A 26,199-nucleotide genomic window follows, 5' to 3' on the forward strand; every position below is an offset into this window, starting at 1 on the left:
TAGATGTATTATGAGCATTTATAAGAATTGTAAATAGGTTTTTGAGCTCTTTTTCCTATTATTCTGTACATTAACATTAGAATAATATAATACTATGATTACTAACCAAATTAAATTAAAATTGTAAAATAGAAAATGACCAGTAGATTAGTAGCTATTAAAAAAGATATAAGATGTATTGTGAAACTTATTTAGTAATAATAAAAAGCACTTAAAAATCATACACGAGACATGTACACATGCTTGCATTTTTTTTACTTCATGAAACATGAAAATTTTTTACCTTGAGATTTTGACTGAATCGATCACTGGTCACGATTTCGTAGTTGTATTTCATTTTGAGTACTGATTTTATTCTTGTAATATTTAAAGACTGTTTTTAAATTTAACTCCTTCTATTACATAGTTTTCATAATATTATTACGATTAGAGGCCGTATTTTTAGCATTTTGTGATGGATAGATTTGTCACAACATATTTATTTATAAGTATTTCATTAAATGTGTTACAAAGTATTGAAAATGGGTTCCTTATTATGTATGTATTACAATATTGAACATACTCGTATTCCTGAAAATATCTCTATAAATTTTTATCATAGAACTTTTTGTTCTTATTTTATTGATATGGTGTATTCGATCTAGAACTTTCTAAATGAAAATAAAATATCATGTCCAATAGTTTTCCAATACCGTTACTCGAAGGAATTAAAGGTTAGGAACAAAAACTCAATAAGAGCTAATGTTTATTAATCACATTTTTATAAATACATATGTATATACCCGTTTCCACAAACCAACCAAAGAAAATATTGACGGTAAATATAAAATATAAATATTTTATATTAACTGTCAAAATTTTCTATTTTTACTAAACCATTATCTAACCATCTAATTTATCAATTTATGTAATTTCAGTATTTTTTAATAATTTATAATAAATAATCTTTCAATCCCTTTATAATATTTATTGTAAATACGTATGCAGTGATTATTTTAATGCATAATGCATTATTCTACAGTGTTTTCACTATATTTTAATTGATGAAAAACTGTAAAATATTTTAATGAGCTAGTGGGATATTTATTTATTTAAGTTTAAGTTTGCAATATCGTGGCATTAAAGGAGTCTCTAATGCGTCACAATGGTCTAAAATATGCAGAGAGATGAGAAAAAAATATATAAGTATATACAGACAAACATGCATTTATATATAATCATAAAAAAACAATAACATTATAATAATAAGAGATAGATAAAAATATCAAATGACAGAATACATGTAAGCATTCTCCATTACGATTTTTTAAAACCAGGAGTAACCATCACTGCAGATGTTTATAAATTAATGAAGATATATGTATTTAAGATAAATATGTACCTACATAAGTGTAAATAAAAAAATGGACTTGTTGCTAAAATGAAAGATAAACATATTTTTTCCGAATAACCTAATAATAATTAATTGTTTTAATTTATAATTGATTATTTTTGTTTAAGGTAACTTTATAAATGTTAATTTTAAATTTCAACATTCGAAACTTTAAATAACGAACTTTGTCGCCTTTGATATAGTATAACTTACAAATACCTTATAAAGTTTTCTCGTATAAATATTTGGAAAACCAATATATGTATCATTTAGGAGCGTTTCATAGCTTTGATTAAAGTATTCGTCATAATATTTATATGTGTAGAGCGTTTACATCGTTCAGCGTATAAATCTAAAGGTAATACAATAAACATACTATTTCCTTTTTTTATTTTGATGCTTGTATTAAAACTTTTTTCGAACAATCACCCCTCTGGGATGCATTTGCAGACCTTAATATCCCAGGTTCTCCCAAACTTCCCGAAGAAAAGACACCGTTGAGAAATAAAGCCTTAAATGCAACCCCGCATCGGAAACTTCCTTTAAAAAATAAAAATAATACGAAAACACCTTAAATCGAATGGGATAGTAATTTCAACACTTGGTATAATTTGATATGAAAGGTTTTCGTTTGACTTTTAGGGACGAAAAGTTTCCCACAATACGAGTTTGATATCAGAGATTTAGTCTTTGAGTACTGAGTGCACTCCGAACTGTGTACCAAAATGAAGCCGTCTAGGCAAGATAAAACTGGAGCACTTTGTTCGCAAATCCTTGTACACGTTTTTTAGCTCCTTTTATTAGAAGACACGAGAGCTTCATTCAACGTTATAGGGAAGCAGAGGCTCGTTCCTTAATTTACATTTTGAAAAAAAAGTACAGGTTGAAAAATGGCCGAGCGTACCCCGCTCACTAATAACGAGGGGCTTTTGCGATTAGGAGGGGCTGGTAAATTAAATTGAAAATAATTTTTCCGAGACAGGATATACTCGCATGTACGTACAAGAAGAGGGGTGGGGGTTCGTTGGATGTGTGGGTCGTATATCATATTTCGTATGCGGAAAATGCAAAAACCGCCGAAAAGAAAAATGAACCTTGTATCGACAGCGAGTCGCTTGACGTTGACAAAGGTTCCAAAACATGTGAAATGAAATAACTTCAAGTTGAAATCCTTCCGCGTTATAAGCATGCGATAGTGAGTGGCATCTCGTTGGAATTTTTGCTGGATATTTCGGCGAAATCGTATTGAAAATTTCTGAATATATATACATACATATACTGACGTTGGAAAATATGCGAATGGTAAATTATAGCCATAGATAATAAAACCATATTTTCCCTTTTTGAATCAAGTATTTTTAAATATAAGTGTGTATCAAATCGTTATTTGATAGTAGAATATTATTGGATCATATTTGAATTTAATTTTTAAATTCAATGTGAGCAAATTAATTTTAAATAATAAAAATAAAATTCAAATATGACCCAATAATATTCCACTATCAAATAAGGATTTGACAGACACTTACATATATTTAAAAATACTTGTTTCAAGTGAAAATTTAGAATCTAATTTGTATGGAAAAACTTGCAATTTAAACCTTATTTGTATTTAATATAATATCAACAGCTTGCTTTACACTAATCTGATTATAATCTGATTTATGAAAAGGTTTTTAAATTTTTCCCCATAAAATAGTAAATAAGTACAGAAACTATTATGAACATATTTTATGCACACTTAAATTATTTAAAGAATCTAAAAATTATCCATTAATATTGAAATAAATTTAAATAGAATAAAACTAGTCAAATAAATTTAATAAAATTTATCATAAATTTTACCAGACCTGTTTTGATTACACTGAGCAGTAAAACAAACTAGCGGAACGGAGATTGATCAATCTTAACTAAATTTGACCCAGTTAATTCGAATACGATTCGAATCGATTTTTGTTGCATTTTTTTTTTAACAATTTCCTACAGTTTTTTGGTTTAACAGTCTTTAACTCAAAATCTACATCGTATTGCTATGCCGAAAGAGAATATTGCAATTAATAGTCATACGTTTTTCCTATTGATTGTGACTTTTCAATGCTTTAATTGTTTAGCAAATTTCAAAAGTCAAAAATATACTTTTTTTCCGTAATGTAAATATCATTGGTTTTTCTATTTCTACATTTTTTTAAATCTAAACATACTAATTCGAGCGGTAAATGTCTTTTAAATTTCAATAATGTGTAATAAAATATGATCATTTAAAATTATAAATTTGCTATACTAATAACACTGTTCGACAGGAAAAATGGTTCAGAGACGAGATATGACTTTTCTTATAGATCTATTACGAATATTCTGAAACACGAATCTGGTAATAAAAAATGTTAATTGGCTCGAGATTCGGAGATATGTGTGTTTTTTAAATCACGCGATTTTTCTGTGTCTTGGTGTTGTTCGGTCGATGTCTCAAAATCTGTCAATTTCCTGTTCAAAATGAATATTGGAATCTATAGTTAGGTATTTTATCTTTCATTTGTAGTACTTTACAGCTTTCAAATCTCTCTAAGTAGTCGTCCAGTTCAACTCAAAAGTCAAAAGTACGTATTTTCACTTGGGATTTTTTCCCACATGTTATAAAACAATTCTTTATACGTCCTTTTCTTTCTCCAAAAAAATATGGTCATCGTAGCTATAGTACAAGAAAATATGTTTAAGCTAATTACCAATGTATGTAGATATAATATGAAAATAGTAAAAAATAAATATAAAAATACATCTAATTGACATTTTAAAGAATGGCTAGATCCAATGTGACTTATTTTGCTATAAAACTCTAAGATTTAATAAAAAGTCGTAATAATGATGTAGTCAGCGGACACCGAAGTGCGAGGGCCCCGTTCACTGAATACCAATGTTTTTCCCTTCGAATTTCTTTTTGCACTCTTCTTCCGGACCCGAAATCTGGAATTCCTCCCACCAAAAAAGAAGAAGGAACGATTCGACCATCGAATAAATATTGTTTCTTACTGGTCGGCCTTTACGCGGTCTCTAGTTCGGCTCGCGAATAAATATGTTTCTCGTTGCATTACATTTAGCATTATTTGTACGGGCTGCCTTACTTCACATAAACTTCCCTTTGGCCTCGCCGCTTTTTATTCCCTTTGTACACTTTCTTATATATATATTTGGATATACACACATATGTATGTATCTGCACATTTCCTTTTTGTTTCGTTTCGTTTTCCCACGGCGTCGTAAATCGCATCACGCTCACGTTGTCACACTCGCAAATATTGCGGTTATGAAAAAGTTGCGTAATGGATTATTTCGCGTCGAGATCCTTCCGGGTCAAAATGTTCCTTTTTCGGTCGTCCGTTACTTTTGACTTCATAATTTGTTGCCGTTGGCCGTTGATTGATTAGGGGTAGGTCGATCTTGAACCCCCCGAAACCCCAATCAGCCTCCGTAGCAGATTTCCAATTAGGTCTCGTTGAAATGAAATCCGATATCGGACGCGTAAACACACACACTTTCATTAGGTGTTTGTACATTTTTAACGATACGTGTATTCTCTCTGACCTTTGACACGAACGAAGGTTGTATTATATATATTTTTTTTATTTTAATAAAATTTTTACGACGAAATTCAAACAGTACAGAGTGTTGTGTGCGGTTGAAGGATCATCAATTTTCATCTGCCTCAAGTTTATAAGTCGACAACGTCAAAGTTAATATACTATTTTGATGTTATAAAATTTTAAGATTTACTTCTGATACTAAACAAGACATTTAATGCTATCTAAAAATCTTTAAAAAATCTGGGCTCAGGTGGGTTTTACGAGAACAGTATAACTACGTAACCTAGTAAGATTTCTTGTAGAAAAAATTAAAAAAAAAAACAGAATCACCATTTAGTAAAGATTCATTTATTTATTCATTTATAACCAGCAGCGTGGACTAACCAGCGTGGTTAGTATATGTATTATGATTTCGAGCGGAGTAGTTACTGTTCGGTTCCCACTACTAGCTGCTAGCCAGACCTTAGTTTCTGTCTGCGTTTTTCCGACAAATTATCATTACTTAGTTTGACTATTAAGTATTAATTTGAAACTGAAACATTTATTTATCGAAACACATTGAAAAACACTAGCCAAAATGCTGCATTAGTCAGATTACCACGACGCTAACTCGGGAACGGGAATTGCATGCATTGTTGTGGCATTGCAACGCACACGGGGTTCAGCTATTAAATAAATTAAATAAAAATATGTGTAATATACTTATTTTTTTTATTACATTTTATACCAGGAAGGCCTTACAGGTAAACCCCAATGCGCCTTCCTGGCCAATTACAAACAATGCAGCATTTTAATTACACTAGTCGCTGAAATGCGATACACTGAAATACTCGCAAATTAACGAGACATCTATGAATTGTACATAAATTTTATTGTACATTAATTATACTCAAACAGTGGTGACATAGTAGGTAGGAAGGTTTTTGGCCAATTTTAATCGGGAACCGTTTCAACAATGAAATCAGAGAAATTGGCAAACTCTGATAGGAAACGATCGACTTGGAGTTACAAATATCTAACTCTGACCAGCAGCACTACAGATATACTCGAACCCGGTGCCTCTCGGTGTTAGGCAGAAGCTTAACGACCGAGCTATGCTGCTGGCCATATACATATAGGATCCGGATGTGAAGGATTCCAAGGGAAACGCAGATTAAGTCAGAACTATGTATTTATTAACACATGTCTTCGGGCTTGTTCTCCAACAAGTGACCATAACAGCACGCATCCGGTCTCTCCCATGCATACCACACACACTTTATCCCAGCTTGACCAACCATACCTACGGCTCGTTTAAAAATCATTCCTACATACATATGTATGTAGATAGCAATGCTTTAGATACAGAAAAATCAGCTTACAAACATTGTCAAATATATGTATGTATATTTTACAATTGCTGCTTGAATTAAATGATACTACATTCGCACATATATACATATATAATTTGGCATTGGTGATATTAATATGTATAATTTTTTCAGGGTCGTTCATGGGACGCACGCCTCGTATCCACTCGTCCCATCCTCGTCTAAGGATATTAATGACCGACAAAGAAGGCTTCGACTGCTGTAAATAATGTGTGGCACATTCGCGTATTTATTCCGGGTTTTTGATCTCGGACCGGCAGAAGGAGACCAACCGGTCGGCGTACTTTTCCTACCCGGAACGTGGGTTTTATTGGATACATGATTTATGGGTGTTATCTTAATATTATATTTGGGAATATAAAGAGTCCTTTTTTTTCACCACCCGTTGTTGTAACAGCCCAGCGTGTATCGGACGGGCTACGGGAGATTTATGGCTTATTTATATGTATTTATTTTACCTGTGATAAGCACTTGCAAGCGGTACAGTAGCCAGCTTCCCAACGCAACGTTTGATAAATTCATCCAATTGATCAACCCCTATTTATATACCTATTCATTTATTTAAAACTATTTTTATGGTTTATTTTTGACAAATGCAATCAATCTAGTTGACGCTACTGCGAAAAATGCATTAAATCTCGCAATATAAAATGTACATGGTGTCACGACGAAACGCCGAACGATAGCGTGACATAATGTCTACAGACAAAATAATAACGCAACATAATGACCAAAAACAAAATGATAACGTGAAATACATAATTTTTTTCTATATTATTACATTTTATACCAGGAAAGCTTTACAGGTAAACCCCAATGCTCCTTCCTGGCCAATTACAAACAATACAGCATTTTTATTACACAAGTCGCAGAATTACGAGACACTGCAGAACTCGCAAATTAACGAGACATCTATGAATTGTACATACATTTTATTGTACATTAATCATACTCAAATAGTTGTGACATAGTAGGTAGGAAGGTTTTTAGCCAATTTTTAATCGGGAACCGTTTCAACAATGAAATCAGAGAAATTGGCAAACTCTGATAGGAAACGATCTATCTGGACTCACAAATATCCAGCACTACGGATGTACTCAAAAAAAATATTTTCAATCGAGGTCAGCTCATGGGATTGAACCCGGCACCTCTCGGTGTTAGACATAAGCTTAACGACTGAGCTATGCTGCTGGCATAATGTATAATGTTAACAATAAATAAAGTGAAAAAAATCATTGTTTTCTTATTAGTACGAAGAATTCGAAAGTTTTTATGAGAGAGTTTGTTATTTACGATTAAATTTCCTTTATACTGGCTTACCTAATATTAATTTCTTTAAATTTTAAAGGACGTGTATACGTTGTTGTCATCACACTTTTTATTGAATTCTTTTCGTTAAAAAAATCGTTTTTGAACATGTGAATGTCATATTATGTCGCGTTATCATTTTGTCCGTAGACAGTATGTCGCATTATCGTATTGACTTTAAACATTATGTCGCGTTATTATTTTGTCGGGTACGTTGTATCGATCGGCGTTTCGTCGGGGGACGTTTCGTCGTGGATCCATAATACATATATAATTTGTTTTTTACTTAAGATTTTAAATTATATAATTGATAGTCCTTATTTATTAAGAAGATCCAATTCCAATGTCCAATCTCATTAATTCCCATTAATCTTTGTTCTACCAACTATTCCTGTAATTACTTTTTATATATGTAGGTACTTATCATAGATCTTTTTATACATAGCATACATAGATCTTGCTCTTCTTTTAACAATATTCCCCCTCATATTGATTTTTTTGTTGTTTCTTTTCTTGTTTTGAATTTCTATTGTTTAATAATTTAATTAAAGTGGCGGAAGTGCAATTTGCCGTTTCAAAAACACTATTTCTGTTTGACTTAATTCACAAATTGCTATCATTTCTTTTCATTCGATATGACCAGAATCTCGGAAAAACAGAATAAACGTATTACAAGCCATCATTTCGTTTTAAATATTGTTAAACGCAAATCATTATATTTCATGTTTTGCGAGATATTTCTTGAAATTAAGAAAAGCAAAAAACATATTCCATGTGAACCATTCATTATTCAATGCTTTTCTTCTTTGTTTTTTTTTAGTTATTGCTATTAATCTTTAGAAACTTTTATGGTTTCAATGTTATATACATACCTTATAATGATATTTTTTTCTGTTTTTTGAAATAAATAAATATACATGTGTTTGTGAGTTTCTTCTTGCAAATTTGTTGGAGATGTTTAAGTTTTGAATTTTTAATGTATTTATCAAGGATGTATAAATGAAATCAATTTTGAATAATTTATTTTGTGAAAATAAATACATGACATTTATATTCTAAAAAAATATATATAAAATGTTTTGAGTTACGTTAAGTCCAGTCATACATAATTAAACACTGCTTTAATGCGAATTTATTTTCACTCAAATGAAGTTTATGATTAATAATAAATAAAACGTTACTGTCAAATTATGTTAAGAAATCAAAGAACATATATAATAATTATACTTATAGAAAAAATGTGACATAAAATATTAATATTTTATGAAATAAATGAAATTGTAATAATTTCTGTAAATAAATTAATATAAATATCGTATTAAATAAAACATAATAACAATTTAATTAAATTTATTTTATTGCAGTTATTTCATTATATACCCAAAAATAATCTTTCAATATGAAATTAATAAAATAGTTCTTGAAATTAATAATTAAAAAAAATAGTTGTAACTAAATTAAATAGATGGCGATACAATATCTGATTTAATCCAAATATGTAGATAAATTGGAGCTTGTATTGTTCGTATTATATACGTACATATATATTGGAGTTCGAGGAGAGAAAATATGAATTAATAAATAATATAAACTTAAATAAAACTGAATGTAATACTCATCTTAAAATATGTTGCATTTTAAGACTAAACGAATACGGTATTTACGGTTAATAGATCAGTAACAAACCGCTAAGCATGAATCAAGATATTTTACATATAAATTTAAATATTCCTGTCCACCACTCTCTTTAATATCAACGGGCACAACACTAGTGGATAATAACAGTGAATATTCTTAGCTAAAAGTCGACGTTGCGAATCTCGGACGATAATGGTGAAAAATTTCTTTTTACACGGCTGGAGTGTCTATTCGGCGCGATAACGACCGGTCGACTATTTACACTATCCTTCGGTACGCGAGCGCTTAAAAGCTTTCTAAAGAAAACAAAATAAAGCTCGGAAAGCTCGCCGAAGCTCAAACATCGCTTTGTGCCCGGTCTCGAAATATAGACTAATATAATGGCCGATTTTAATTTCGGATCCGCGCAAGGTTGCGGCCGATCCATCCATCGCTCCCTTCGCTTTTCCGGCTCGAAATGGAAAATTTCACCGATATATTTTATCGACGAATGTGTCGGCGAGTTGAGCCTGTGGTGTAATTTTTCCTCGTCGGATTTTCCGACGGAGTGGGGCTGGAGATGTTTAATATAATAGCTTCATCAGTCTCGGCGGCTTCATTGTGGCTTTGGACCTGTACATTGCGTGGCAGACCTGACTTGGGTATTAAGAAGGCTTCTTAAATACACATTTTATATTCATAATCTTAAAAATTGAAGATTAATTAATTTTTGAGAATATTTTACCTTAGAAATCATCAACACAAGAAGACGCCCTTAAAAATATACTTCTAAATTAAGATTGTTGCGTAGGGGTGGGTGGAGGATCCAAGTCAAAGGCCAAAGTCGTTTCACAGCATTTATTGATGATTAAGGAGATACACGCACTGGCAGTGCTCAGTCCAGAATGACATGATATCGCCTAAGTATCGCCTTATAAGGGATAGATCTCTCAGGACATCTTCGACGTCTAATTTGTTTACCTATTGTTATGGTCACGTACGGATATGTCTTCCCACAACGTTCGGTCCCACGGTACAGGTCAATTCTGAGAAAGGATTAATAACGGTCATTGTTTAGCCTATATGCACTTAGAGTCTAGATATAATCCTGGAAGTAAGTGCAAGCACTTAGTTAATCCGTTAACAGATAATCCTTGAACGGTCACACAGTCTCTGGGATTCTATTCGCTTAATCCGTGGCGTACGTAACAAGATTAAATTTTTAAGTAACGTTTTAATGGTTCCTTAGTGGTCAAAGTATTGCATTCTTAAAAAAACCTTACGCAAAAAATGTTCAAGCGAAAAATTAACACTTTCATTTAACCATAACTGGTGATTCCCGAATTTAAAACCAAATTTTTGTATAAATAAACGCAAAAATTAAAAATTTAAGGACTTTAAAAGAAGAAATTTCCGAAGAAAAAAGAACACATTACAAATAAGCATAGTTATGGAAATCTCCTCACGTAATAATTATACTTAAAAATAATAATAAAAAAACAACAATTTTATAATTATATTTACGTGCTTAATTTAAGAAAATCTGTATATGTATTATATATACATATGTATAATTTTTTAAAAAGGTTCGATAAGCAATAATTTTGATGTATATACATATGTAAGTATATTACTTATTCGCTTTAAATAACTTCATATAGTGAGGATTACAAAAGCTAATCCCAATTAGATTTGCTTGAACTTTTTCAATTCTAAAGACAAATACCTTAAATTAAATGTTCAATAATGGCTTTTTCAATATTGATTACAATTTTACTCATTCAACGCTTTCCATGTATTCAAATGTAATTCAAACTTCAATTAGGGCAATTGTAATATTTCATTATTTTAGTGCAAATAAGTGAAATAATTTGATATTTTCGTTTAAAAAACCCCAAGTTCTGCGAGAATAAATCACTTCAAAACAAGTTATTCTTTTAGTATTGGAAGAGCAGACGTCTGAAACGAGATTGTTTGATTCGCGAAAGCCTACCCTGTGCGCGAAAATGCGGAAAATTCTCCGGCTCCTTTTGTAAGTAATCGATTCATTACTCTCGTTTTCCGCCATCTCCTCCCCTTCGCGTCTTTAGAACGAACTGGGAGAAAGGGGGTTGCGAAACGCACACAATATTTAATGTTTTTAGCGAGGGGCAACTCACGTCAGTTTTTCGAACGGGCCGTTCGTCTTAGCTCAAATTTTTCTTCATCCTTATAATGAGGATAATTTTTCACGAAACTGCTTATTAGTCTAGGGAGAAGACGCCCACATCTACTGCGTGGTTATTTTAAGCAAATTAAATTCAAATTTTAAAAGGTTAAAAAGTCACAAAGACGTATTCAAATTCGATCGTTTTGCATATAAATTATTTATTTAATTTTAAACGAAAAAAGTTAAATTTCATTTTTAGAAATACATATGTACATTATTTGTATATAAATATGAATGTTTATTACTTTATCCACTATGCAAATCTCAAGTTTTAAAATAAGAATTATAAATTAGTACTTATCGTTTTTTTTTACTATTATATTTCCGGTAAACTTCACTAGTAGGTATTAAAAAAATACACATGTACCATTTCTTAATAATTTTACAGCTTGTTTAATTTCTATATGCACTCATAAATTGATGCAACAGATTTTAATTTTTGATATCGGTTTAAAAACTTTGAATTTTCATATCCAAATTATTTTCGTTAATTATTTCCAGTTGAGTTTATTTCTCTTTCACTTAGAACACATGAGGCGTTATAGTAAAAAGTGGCATAACTCCACTTTTCTTCATTTCAAGAAATATGTCGCAAAACATTAAATATTACGTTTTCCGTTTAACAATACTTTTTTGAATTTTAAATGCTTTATATTATTATTAAATTATGTTCACAATACATCTTATATCTATTTTAATAGCTACTGATCTACTGATCATTTTCTACATTTATTTTACAATAATTTTAATTTAATTTTGTTAGTTATCATAGTATTGTATTATTATAATGTTAATATATACAGCGTAATAGGAAAAAGAGCTCATAAACCTATTTACAATTCTTATAAATGCTCATAATACATCTAATACATAATATTATTTAAAGACTCTCTAAAGTTGATGACGTAAAGCAGATTATATTTAGGTAATCTATGTTTATACCTGAAGGGTATAGACATTTTATTGTAATCACCGAGACTCTTCACAAGTGTGTTAGTATAGTTATTAGTGATTCTGTCATAGAATCTACTGGTTAGTTTGTTAGTAATGTCTGTAACAAACGGAATATTATTTATGGCATGTAGTTTTTTCAAGTTAGTATATATGGGTGTATTATAAATTATTTTTAGGGATTTATTTTGTATTATTTGGAGTTTGGAAAGGTTAGTATTCGAGGCGTTATTCCATACAGGTGAAACATAATGGTTAATAATGGTAATATGAGCGCGTGATATAATTTTATTTTATTTTGAGTTGATAAAGAACTATGGCGATTAAATATTGGGTATATTGAGGATAAACCCCGCATCGCCTTGCATTTCATTGCCTCAATGTGAGGTGCCCATCTCATTCCCATAAATATTTTATTACTGACTGCCATGTCAGACTTTCTAACTAATAATAATATTTAAAAATACTGGTGGCTTGTAATACTTTCAGTCTGCTTTTCCAAGATTCTGTATATATCGAATTAAAATAAGTGATTACAATTTGTGAATTAAGTCAAACATAAATAGTGTTTTTGAAACTGAAAATTGATCTTCCGCCACTTTCAAACATTAAGGCTTATATGTATGTGCATACTAACGTATCTATGCAGTGAAAAAATATGACGTGTTTGTAAAGCACATATGTTTAATCATCATATAAAACATAGGTACAAAACAAATTGGATATTTCTTAAATGGTGTACGGTTTTAGCAACGTTAAGAGTTGTTCCACGAGAAACATTTTAGAGAAATTCGCCTCTTTGGATCGAATTCATAACCGGGTTTGGATGGGCACTAGAGAGCCAAATGGTCATAAATGGTTATCCGAGGGTTGCCAGGAATAGCCTGCTTATGTAGCACTCTTTCAATAAATTACGTCTTTGCAGATCGTTTTGAGAAAACCAGAGATTCCACGGTAAAATCTCTTCTTCACATGCGCAAGGTACATATGTATGTACATATAGCCATTTGATACTTTATTTATACAATTTAACTACAACTACTACTCCACCCGGTAGAACGTACGACTTGTTCGCAATTTTTATTGCGAATCTGAAAGGCCATTTTTTTCTCTACGTGCAAGCCGTCTTTTCACGCTTATGAAAAATATATATGTGTGTGTGTGTGTATTGAAATGATTTACTTGGCATTCGCCTTGTATATTACTGAAAGTGGTTTTCTATTTTCTCTCTGATGCGAGACGGAGTCCTATACACTGTGTGTATTTAATATGACAAATTTGATATCATTGAGAACACCGATACAGGACTTGTATTCTAAGGGCCGCTGTGCCGGGAAAACCCGCGCGTGTGAAAAGAGCCTTTGAGAGTTTTCCACGAAGACGACGAGAACGAAGGGGGCAAAAAGGGAAAACATTCAATATATTTATGTATTGAGAGGAAATGCGATACTTTTATCGAAGCCCCGTCATGTGGTGGCCTGCCACAATGTTCTTGTATGACGACTACCCACTATAGCGAACGGAAAGAGAGTAGTTCTATAAGAAAGAATATTCATACACTTTGTGGGAACGTTTTCCATTTTCACTTCTTGCCTTGTGACGGCGCTTTAAACCAAGTGAAATGTAGATTTTCCAACAAACGGAATTTTTCAATGTATGTATTATACATTTGCTTTTTCGCGTATTTTAATTGATTCCTTTGATATAACGACTGAAAAAATAACTGCATATTTTTATTTTGTATTGCTCAATTAAGCATGCACACTCGTTTTTACAGATTGCTCCAATGCGACGAGGCTACGCAGTGTCACGAATTATCAATTATAAATACATAATTACTATATATTTTTACATTAAACACGACATCTATGGTCAAACATTGTACTAAAGCATTCTTAACACTTACACAAAACAAATACAATCAATATCCACAGAGACATCTATGAACAAATTTGTAGCATTTATACTTCATATTAGCAAAAAATTTCAAAACGATCGGAAGAATGTAAGATATAAAATCCAAATGTTGTCAGACGAACAAGCGAAGGCAAACATAGAAGAGGCTTATACAAATCGAGATGCTGAGTAACTCAATTTTTTTCCGGAGAGACAGTGATGCCAATGTTTCAATGAAAATCGGTAAAATTGGCAAACTTTGATAGAAAACGATCGACCTGGAGTTATATATCCAAAGTCTGGCTAGCTGCAACCAGTGATCACTCTGTTCGAAAGCACTAACCACTAGTCTATACTGCTGGTTATTATATTGTTTAATAGTTCCATAAATATTATTTTATTCAAAAATCAATAGATTCAGGACTTGGAATTTGATTTTCAAAAGAGAACATGCAGCCACTATACTTACCATATAATCTGATGTATAATTATGAAAGAGACTTTGTATGTATGTATATATGTGTTTTTGATTTTTAAATGCTTTTTATTATTACTATTATAATTATTTTCACAAAACAGCTTATATCTATTTTAATAGCTACCGATCTACTGATCATTTTCTTTTACAATTTTAATTTATTTTGTTAGTAATCATAGTATTACATATATTGTTCTAATGTTAATGTACAGCATAATAGGAAAAAGAGCTCAAAAACCTATTTACAATTCTTATAAATTCTCATAATACATCTAATACATAATATTAATTAAAAACTGTCTAAAATCGATAACCTAAAGCAGATTGTGTTTAGGTAATCTGTGTTAATACCTGAAGGGTATAGATATTTTGTTGTAATCACATAGACTCTTCACAAATGTGTTAGTATGGTTATTAGTGATTCTGTCATAGAATCTACTGGTTAGTTTGTTAGTAATGTCTGTAACAAACGGAATATTATTTATGGCATGTAGTTTTTTCAAGTTAGTATATATGGGTGTATTATAAATTATTTTTAGGGATTTATTTTGTATTATTTGGAGTTTGGAAAGGTTAGTATTCGAGGCGTTATTCCATACAGGTGAAACATAATGGTTAATAATGGTAATATGAGCGCGTGATATAATTTTATTTTATTTTGAGTTGATAAAGAACTATGGCGATTAAATATTGGGTATATTGAGGATAAACCCCGCATCGCCTTGCATTTCATTGCTGGTTAGTTTGTTAGTAATGTCTGTAACAAACGGAATATTATATATGGCATACAGTTTTTTCAAGTTAGTATATGTATGTACATATATGGGTGTATTATAAATTATTTTGTTTTATTTGGAGCTTAGAAAGGTTAGTATTCGAGGCGTTATTCCATACAGGTGAAGTATAGGCTAATAATGGTAATGAACCTTTTATGCTATAAGGATGCGGTATATCAAATTTCACTGATAATAATATAAAAGCATAATATGTATGTATGTAAGGTTTGTTATTATTATTAATATATATTTTTTTCGAATCAAATAAATTTAATAAAAAAACAAATGAATATTTACTATTAGTTTCGACAAGTTTAAACTGTTTATATTACAAACACTGAGCGAAGCCGGGTAAAAAAATAAGTATGTAATAACTTTGAAAACATAAACATTACTCTAATAAGTGATTTGGGAAACGTAGAAAGTTTTTTTCTATACATAGGAAAAGAAAACGACCGATGCTATGATACTTAATTTAATTTAACTTTCAGCGGAGATTTTTAATCGTTTTCGTTTCACAATAGTACTATTGAAAGATACTTATTAAAAAAAATGCTTTGAAGGCGATCAAAGCCTTAATTCCGCTCAACTTTCAATTGAATAATTGAATTACCGCGTTCTTTCTCCATGGTTTTAATTTCAATGGAAATTTCGCAGTCATCGCTTCTTGTTTGTACAAAATAATATTTATACGGCGAATATTTTAACATACATATACATACACACATTCATATTCGTATTGTCGAGCAATTGAATGAGCCGGTGGCCAACAATTAATCACCTCTTCCCCATCATCCTCTCCACACCGGATATTCGTTATATTCTTTCGATCGACCCCGACGAACGCTAAATTGCTTCCATTAAGGCGAACGGAGCTTTTTCTGAAACATCGGTCAATCTTTGCTGAAACATTACCGACAAACAATACGCATCTCGGCCATACAAAATATCGATCGTTAATTTATTAAGCGACCCATCTTCCGCTTTCTTTTCCCTGCGTTTAATCTTCGCACATATAAACTCTATGTATGTATGTACTGGCCGTGATGCTTCACCTTTTAAATTTTTGTTTTGTTCCTGTCCTGGTTGCAAAACATGGCAATATTCCCGTTATGTTATTGAAAGAAGCTGGTCAGCCAGCGGGAGTTGAAAAATGAAAACTTTCAGTAATGGTCGTCCTTCATAAATCTACTTTTCAATTGATGTCACGCCACGTACCTTCATACTTAGACGTCGAAGCTTTTTTGTAAAGTAACGAAAGCTTTTGTCTGAAAATCTACGATACTCAAAATGTTAAATTCATGAATATAACAAACCACATTTTTTTAATAATAATCTATTCTTAAAATTGTTTGATATTGCTCATACGGGTAAAAGTTGGAAAATGTAACTTTTTCAATAAATTTTGTAGACCATAGACTGAGGTAGTCAAAGCAAACAAAGATAAATTTCATATTGTAGAAAATTTAAGTCTACATTGAGTTAAAGCTCCATTTTTGCTATATAAAATTTTTAATAATCCCATTGAACTCGTCAAATGTCAAATGTCTTGCTCAAGTATTTTTTTTAAATAAATATAGAAATTCATTTAAAAATATCATCATTTTTAAACTTAATACTAAAATGAAGTAAAATACGTACATAAGTTATATGTATATTACCATATATTAATTATAATTACAATGTTGATTCGCGTAAAAGTGTCTGTGTGTCGCAAAATTTATTATATAAACAGTGTGCTTAATTTGAAAAAGAAATGATCGGATATATTCAATTTTTTATTTATTTATTTGTACAGGTAAAAACCCATTTCATTAAATCTTATATTATAAAAAATAGCAATAAAAGAAAACGGTATCAAAATCAATGGAAACAATAATATGCGGTTTATCATATCACATACTTACATATACATATATGACAAAAACATAGAAATGAAATATTGTGTTGTGCTTAAATTTGTCTACGGAAATTGTGGCGAAAAACCATATTTTCATTTTTAAATAATAATTTAATAACATCTTTAGTATTAATTCAATTGTTAAAGAAGTGCAATTGAAAAATAGTGCAATTGTTAATTCGCATCAATAATCTCAATTTTTTGCAAGACTGGGCTATGACGATGATGATGTAATATCGAAACAGTTAAGCTTCCTGTTTTAATTGGGTGAAATAGCTACAGAATACTTTTTATTTTTGGTCGATGAATTGAGAAGAGACGCTTCCATAGACTTCCACAGTGGAAAACTTGAATGGTAAGGGTTATCGCACAGTGTTTTTAACCCAAATTTTGGGTAAAATCATTAATAACACTGTTCGAAACGAAAAATGGTTCAGAGACGAGATATGACTTTTCTTATAGATCTATACCCAGTAAACACTAATCTGGTAATAAAAAATGTTGATTGGCTCGAGATTCGAAGATATATGTGTTTTTTAAATCGCGCGATTTTTCTATATCTTGGTGTTGTTCGGTCGATGTCTCAAAATTTGTCAATTTTCTGTTCAAAGTGAATATTGGAATCTATAGTCGGTTATTTTATCTTTAATTTGTAGTAATTTTCAGCTTTCAAATCTCTCTAAGTAGTCGTCCAGTTCAAATCAAAAGTCAAATGTACGTATTTTCACTTGGGATTTTTTCCCATTGTTAATACTATATTTTATATTGAAACTTATTTATTGGGGTAGTGGTCTGGCTACACCTTTTTTTTTTCGTTTAAATGGATTAATTGGAAGTGTGCTGAATTTTAAATCGGTAAAATTGCAAACAAAAAGCTCGTACTAGTATTTACTCGTTTTGCCAACTTGATGGAGGAACCGTTTCAACAATAAAATTAGAAAAATTGGCAAACTCTGATAGGAAACGATCAATTTAGAATCACAAATATCCAAGTCTGACCAGCAGCATTAACAGTAGATTAGCATGGTATCGAATCCGGTAACCTCTCGGTACCACCAAGCCAGACTGCTGGCTAATATAATATACATATTTATAATATACATATGTATGTATGTATTGATTGTTAATTTTTTTTTAATTTTAAATATATAAATGAATTACTCATTTATATATTTAAATTACTCTGAATTCTATATGTTTGTTATAAAATATACGAAACTATTGTACATTTGTTGTATTTATTTTTTTCTTCACAGTTATTAAAAAAATATATTATTATTTTACTTGCGGAGTTTTTCAAGGCCTATCGTTTTTGATTTGAATTTAAAATACTTTTTATTATTACTAAATTATGTTCATGTGATTATCGTTTACAACAGAAGCATAGTTTTTATTTCAATGCCCAGAAAGATTAATATATGAATTAATATAGGAAATAATTTCAATGTAAAAATTGAAATGGTACACTTGATAGCTGAGACGAGTCTGTGTGCAATGTTTCCTCTGAAAGGAAACCGAGGTAATTTATGAAAGGGAAAAAGTTTCCATTCTTTTATGCTTAGGTTGCTTCTAAAACGTACTCCCACAGGAGATATTGAGGACAATATTTTTTTTTATATTTTCGAGCACTTTTCTTCCATTTTTGTGCACTCAAAACCATTGTCCGCTGAAATTTCTACAGCACACAATACGATAGACATTTACATTTATTACAGGTGACAACGATGACGAGCGTTAGTCGGAAAAACAACACCGAATTTTCCAAATACATATAATACCTATGTATATACCAACTTTAAAATAGAGACACTTCTAAAATTACACCCCCCTCTCGAATACTTATGAGGATATTATTCACGCTGAACCGTCGGATGCGATCATCGAAATGGAATATGTAATTTACGACACTCCAGATTACGCTTAAAAATCCCATATATCACCTTTCGCACTGTTATATTCAAAACTTAAATATTCAACACAAAATTTCAAAGTATATGTAACTCTTATATCTAATATGATATTTAAGAAAGTTATATTACTTATTGATTTTCAGTCAATAAATTAATTTTCGTGACATTCGGAAGCTCTTTGCGAGCGAGAAAAATCCTAGTAAACATATTACATATACGTACGTCCTTTAGAAAAGTGGTTTTCTTTTTTACCCTATAATAATTGGGTTCAGATGTTTCCTTTGTTGTCGGGATTCGGCAGACGAGGGTGGAAATTGGAGGGGTTGGGGGTGCAAAAAAACGGGAAAGTCGTCTACTAATACCCGCTAGGATTTTTCTCTGTATGACGTTTTTCCCTGGTGGTGTCGGACCCTTGTTAGCCATGAAGGGTGCTCAATGTAACTACAGACCTCAGACCATGGGTCACGTAGCCTGTCGATATACTTGTTCGTGGGATCACATCCACAAATAAGCTTGCCAAGACGTAATTTAGACCCGATTGTCGATTTCAAAAGTCAAAACTCTACACAAAGCCTCCTTCTGTTCTTTGATATCGAACTAGAGTATCAAGAATTCCGAGTTCTTCATTTTCATATTTTAGTGGTTTAACTCGGCTTCGCTCGGTATTTGTATTATAAACCACTTAAACATGGCTAATCAAATAGTAAACATTTTATTAAATCTTTCGAATCTCTTTCGAAATTATATATAAGATACATTTCCAATATCACTTACATGATAAAATAATGTACATTTTAATAAAATATTTTTCCAATACAATTCACGACATTCCAGAAGTACATACTCACAATGATGAATTTTTGATTCTTTTACTATAATAAATTAAAAGTTATAAGTCTCATTGTTTGTATGTATATGATATTTCTTGAAATGAGGAATTATCATAAAATATATATAGACACAATTTATTTGAAAAACTTTTAAAAGACATAATTTGAAGTTAAATTTGCATTTTATTTTTTAAAACTTTTTTTGCATTCTCAAAAGAAAATTATTACTCAGTAAAGTCTCACTACAAGACATTTACCAGTAGAAAAACTAGAAAATAACCCCACTCTTATATACATACATACATATATACTAGTCTAGTACTGCGACACTACTCTTTTATACAAATGTATACTTAAATAATTTGAATTTCTATGGCGTAAAATTAAGTTTCCAAATTTCATATTTATTTTATACCAAATTTATGAAAATAAAAAAACTCATGCTAAATTTTGAAGATATAATTTAATATATAAGTATAATTATATATTAGGTATATTGTTTAATATATAATAAGAATTATATATTAGGTGTAATTTAAGCATATTAAATTAAGTTGTAACTTAAAAACGTATGAAATATTTATTGAAAAACTTCAATTCCCATACAAAAACTAATTCAACCACGATAATAAAATACTTAAACACGATAACAAACTCTAGAAATTAAATCAAAGGTCTTAAAATAACAATCTTCAAACACTTTTCCCGGAAAAACTTAAATTTTCCACGTCCGCACCCAACAGCGAGCTTAGATCATACACGCTGCGCTATTGATATTTTCACCGGGGATCGACACCACGATTTGCGTATACTTCATCGAATTTCATAGGGATACAGGACAAATCCCGAAGGGAATCCCTTTCAACGATCAGCTCGGTGCATATTGCAGTCCCGGTGCATAACAATGCAAAGGATGAAATTGGGTCCAGTGCGCATTGCCGCCGCCAATCCACCCAACGGATAATCAGTGCACTTTATGCACTTTGTATACACATGTATATACGTATACACGAGTGTATATATTTCACAGATGGCCTGTGCTGAAAGCTGCCCAGTGCGCCTTTCATCACATCCACCCATAATGAAAATAGAGCCTTTCAGCGAGACCGAGTCTAATGACGCGATCGAATACTACACACTATATTGACAATCTGTGTGTTTGCGCGCGGCCATAAAGCAGAATTTTTCCAGTATTCTAAATTGGCACGTAAATGAGTGCTTATATTGCATAAATAAAATGTATTAATAATAATAAATAGGGTGATAAACAAAAATCGAACGGAAGATTTTCTTAAATAACACACATGTAAGACTAAAGACTCTTTTTAGCAAGATAGAAATTGCACCGTTAAAAAACAATTAAAACCAGGACAGGTACAGGTACAGGACCGATTCATTACATAGCACAATTGAAAGTAGACGCTCATAGACAATGCTTTTATGCAAATACTGAATAATGATGCTCAGCTGATCGATGGTTGTATTATATGAATGTGTATTTGTGTATACGTGGAAGTATTTGTGTATATATGAATGGTGTACATATATGTTTATATAATTGTCTTTGGCCAGGAAGGCGCATTGGGCTTACCTCTTAGGCCTTCTTGGTGTAAATTAAATAAAAAAATAATAAATAAATAAATAAAATAAATCTTGTGTGGAATCAACCTGGATAGAATAGTATTTTGCTTCAAAAACTTCATGACTAATTCTTTCTTGGTCCCTTCGCAGAAGTGACCGATACCGTGGGACTGGGTGTCGTGAGAATACATATCCGGGTAGATTTTTTATAATATTGTATAACTTGTTTATAAAATTATTATTTTGAATAAAAACACCAATATTTTTTTTACTACCGCCACCTATGTATAAAATTAATGACTACCAACTGTCACCAACTGTAACTGATATTAAAAATGTTCAGACTTGAAAAGCTTCCTAAACGATATTTATCTCTATCGTAATGGCGGAGGATCCATTTACTTATATTGATGACCAAAATGAGCAATATGGCAAAGTATGAAAATGATCGGATAAGAGGCAAACTTTTTCCTGAATTGTAATCGTAAGTGAAACGTAAAGGAGGTATGTAAAAAACTCGCAAATTAACAAGACATCTATGAATTGTACATTAATCAAATAGTGGTGACATAGTAGGTAGGAAGGATTTTTAGAGAATTTTTAAACGGAAACCGTTTCAACAATGAAAATAGAGAAAATTGGCAAACTCTGATAGGAAACAATCGACCTGGAGTCACAAATATCCAAGTCTGACCAGCAACACCACAGATGTACTCAGAAAAATGCTTTTCAATCGAAGTCAGCTCATGGGATCGAACTAGGGATCCCAAATCCGAATATTCAAATACTTTTTAGCGAGTATTTTTAATGGGAAATGAAATTGATCACATTGGTTGTGGAAGTTTCGAGATGATGAAATCATTAAGTATGCTTGCTTTAGATAATAATCCACTTACAACTTTGAATTCATGCGTTTTCGGGGACGAGCTGCTAAATAACTTTGGAGAAAATTCTTTATGGATTGATAATAACAAATGGAATTGTAATTGTGATTTGAACTGGTTGAAGCAATTGAAAATAAATAAAATTGTTGCTGGAAATCCACGGTGCACTTCACATTTAAATTTGCCTTTTGAAGAAGTTGATTTTTGCGAGGAGACAACTACATAAGGTTCAACGACAAACAACAGAATATTCAAGGACAACTACAGAATATTCAAAGACAACTACAGATGAACCAGAGATAAGTATAGAATAAACCACAGAATTACCATCAGAGCCGGATTCATCAATGATGATCATAATTATCATGATATCTATATTGATATTGATTGTTCTTATTATTATTATTATCATTTATTTTTATTCTTTTTCAATAATGTTGTTATCTATATAATATTTATATGGGCGTTGGGGATTGAAATACAAAAGTTATTATTATTATTATTACTAAAAATAAATCAATTACATTTGCCTAATTTTATATTTCTATTAAAATTTTATTTGTGTTTTGTTTTGGAGTGTGTATGATTTTAAGTGTATCAAATCATATATTTATAATTATCATGTTGCTTTTAATATCATTTCGATAATTTTTTATAATAATTATCAATTTTTGTGACATTAAATACATACGTAAGTGACAATGATAAAAAGTGGCAAAAACAATATATATATATATATATATATATATATATATATATATATATATATATATATATATATATATATATATATAACCGTAGCCTGAAAAAGTGCAAACAAGATCTTTTCTTAGGCAAAAACCAAATGATCGTAATCAGATCAGAGAGCGGAGTAATAATTAGGAATAGAGAAGAGATCATAGACAGAGTTTATACGTTCTATGCAAAACTTTACGAGAACAACAACGGTCAATTTCCCGTTCCGGAATCGACACATGGCCAAAGGGTTCCTGCAGTATTGCCTAGCGAAGTAGAGGCCGCGCTAAAAACTGCAAAGAACGGTAAAACCCCAGGGGAAGATAATATTCCCATTGACTTACTAAAATGTGGCGGCCCCCCCCTAATTACTATCTTAGCTAGGCTTTTCAGCAAATGCATCCAGAACCAAGCTATACCAGAAGGATGGAATAACGCAACTATCATTTTAATACACAAAAAAGGCGACAAAAGCGATATCAAGAACTACCGACCCATTAGTTTACTTTCAGCGGTCTACAAGCTCTTCACGAAGGTTATTACAGAAAGGCTGAAGAATATCCTCGACGAGAACCAACCTATAGAGCAGGCAGGGTTTAGGGCAAATTTCAGCACAATGGACCACCTTCAAGTAGTTGGCGAGCTAATCGAGCGCGCCAACGAATATCAACGGCCATTGTGCCTAGGTTTCGTCGATTATGAGAAAGCCTTCGATACAGTTAGTCATAATGCAGTACTTAACGCTCTAAAAACACAGGGAGTGCCGGAACCCTATGTGGGACTGTTAGCTGCAATATATAAGAATGCCACAGCTTCGGTTAAAATTTTTTCAGGTACAGATAGATTTAGCATAGGAAAAGGAGTAAGACAAGGAGATACAATCTCGCCCAAGTTATTCAATGCGATGCTTGAGGGAGTTTTCAGGAAATTGGATTGGGATACAGCCGGAGTAAGCATCAATGGTCGCTTTTTGAGTCACCTTCGGTTCGCAGACGATATAGTTTTAGTAGCTCGTGATTCAGCTGACCTACTTATCAGACTAACACAGCTGGACAGGGAAAGTAGAAAAGTAGGATTAAAAATTAACGTAGATAAGACTAAACTAATGTTCAATAGTTATTGCATGCCTGATAGCATCCCCTTAGATGATAAACCAGTAGAAGTAGTAAATAATTATTTATATTTAGGTCAAATAATTGACATGTCTGGTAGTAAAAATGAAGAGATAAAGAGACGTATGAAATTAGGATGGAGTGCATTTGGACGGATGAATGCTGTATTTAAATCAAAAATGCCACTCTGCCTGAAGAAAAGGATCTTTGATCAATGCGTTTTGCCAGTGATGACGTATGGATGTGAAACTTGGACACTGAACGCCAAGATGCAAAATAAAATCCAATGCATTCAAAGAAGTATGGAACGCTGTATGCTTGGCATAACGAGGAAAGACAGGAAGCGGAACACGTGGGTGAGAAATATGACAAGGGTAGTGGACATAGTGGATAGAGTGAAGAGATTGAAATGGCAATGGGCGGGTCACGTAGCTAGGAGGATGGACGAAAGGTGGACAAAAGAAGTGCTTGAATGGTACCCGAGAGAAGGCAAAAGAGTAAAAGGAAGACCGCAAGGAAGATGGGTGAACGAAATTAGGAAAATGTGCGGAATGAGATGGATGAGTGTTGCGCAAAACAGAGACGAGTGGAAGCGTGTTGGAGAGGCCTTCATCCAGCAGTGGATGGCGAATGGCTGTAAATGATGATGATGATGATGATGATGATGATGATATATATATATATATATATATATATATATATATATATATATATATATATATATATATATATATATATATATATATATATATATATATATATATATATATATATTTTATTTTATTTTATTTTTATTTTATTAATTGAAAAATCAACAGACAGGATGTACAGAGATAGGTATAAAAAAAAACAAAAAGTAAATAAATAATATATGTAACATCCGAGTCCAATAATAGATTTTTACAAAAATGATATACAATAATATATAATATAATAATACAATATAATACAATAATATATATATATATATATATATATATATATTATTGTATTTACATATAATATGTACAAATGTATATTGTAAACAAAATGTCTATTGTAGTGTTCATTATTTTTAAATAAAAGTTTATTATTTAAAACGTGTCTATATTATTATATCTATTAAAAAATAAAATGAAGGGAGGCGCGGAAAAAAAAATTTTTTTTAAGGGAGGCGTAGTAGCATAAAGTTTGGAAGCCGCTGCATTAGAACCAATTCAGACTTTACTCCCACCTGCGCCGGAAAAACTGCTAAACACTATTTTTTGCAATTCTAAAAAGGGATGGTTGTGTTCTAATGTTGAATCACCAACAGTAGAGGATTCGTTTGATATCAACAAGGAGACATGCGATACATCACTTTTTGCACAATTTACTTACACCCAGAATGAAGAAAAAGAAGAAGAAGAAGAAGAGGAAGATCAAGAAGAAAATCAAGAAGAAGAACAAGAAGAAGTATTTGAAGGTTATGAATCAGATGAATAAATTTCTCTACTTTTTTTGAAATTTCCATCGCTTTTATCATTTCCAACCCTTGCTAATATCTGTTATTATTTGATAGTTTCGAACTTAATAGAATCACAACAGACCTGTGGAATAGGCCTACTAGGGAAACCACGTTAAAAAAAACTACACAACTAAAAAAGTACACTACCTCATAGGTGGCGTTGAAACGTGTTCATATTATGGCAAATACAACTTCTTGCATCATTA

General features: G+C 31.4%; 1 protein-coding gene across 1 annotated transcript in view; it reads left to right on the plus strand.

Annotated features, from left to right (window-relative positions):
- The window catches only part of LOC143910366 (transmembrane protease serine 9-like), a 46,031-nt gene extending 20,060 nt beyond the window's left edge, over positions 1-25,971 (plus strand). Inside the window, exon 10 of the mRNA XM_077428798.1 lies at positions 25,768-25,971. Within this exon, the coding sequence (XP_077284924.1) occupies positions 25,768-25,971 (204 nt within the window). The remainder of the gene's footprint in view (positions 1-25,767) is intronic.
- The last annotated feature ends 228 nt before the right edge of the window (positions 25,972-26,199 follow it).

The sequence above is a fragment of the Arctopsyche grandis genome, chromosome 4 (assembly GCF_051622035.1).
Source record: "Arctopsyche grandis isolate Sample6627 chromosome 4, ASM5162203v2, whole genome shotgun sequence".
Classification (NCBI taxonomy): Eukaryota; Metazoa; Arthropoda; class Insecta; order Trichoptera; family Hydropsychidae; genus Arctopsyche; species Arctopsyche grandis.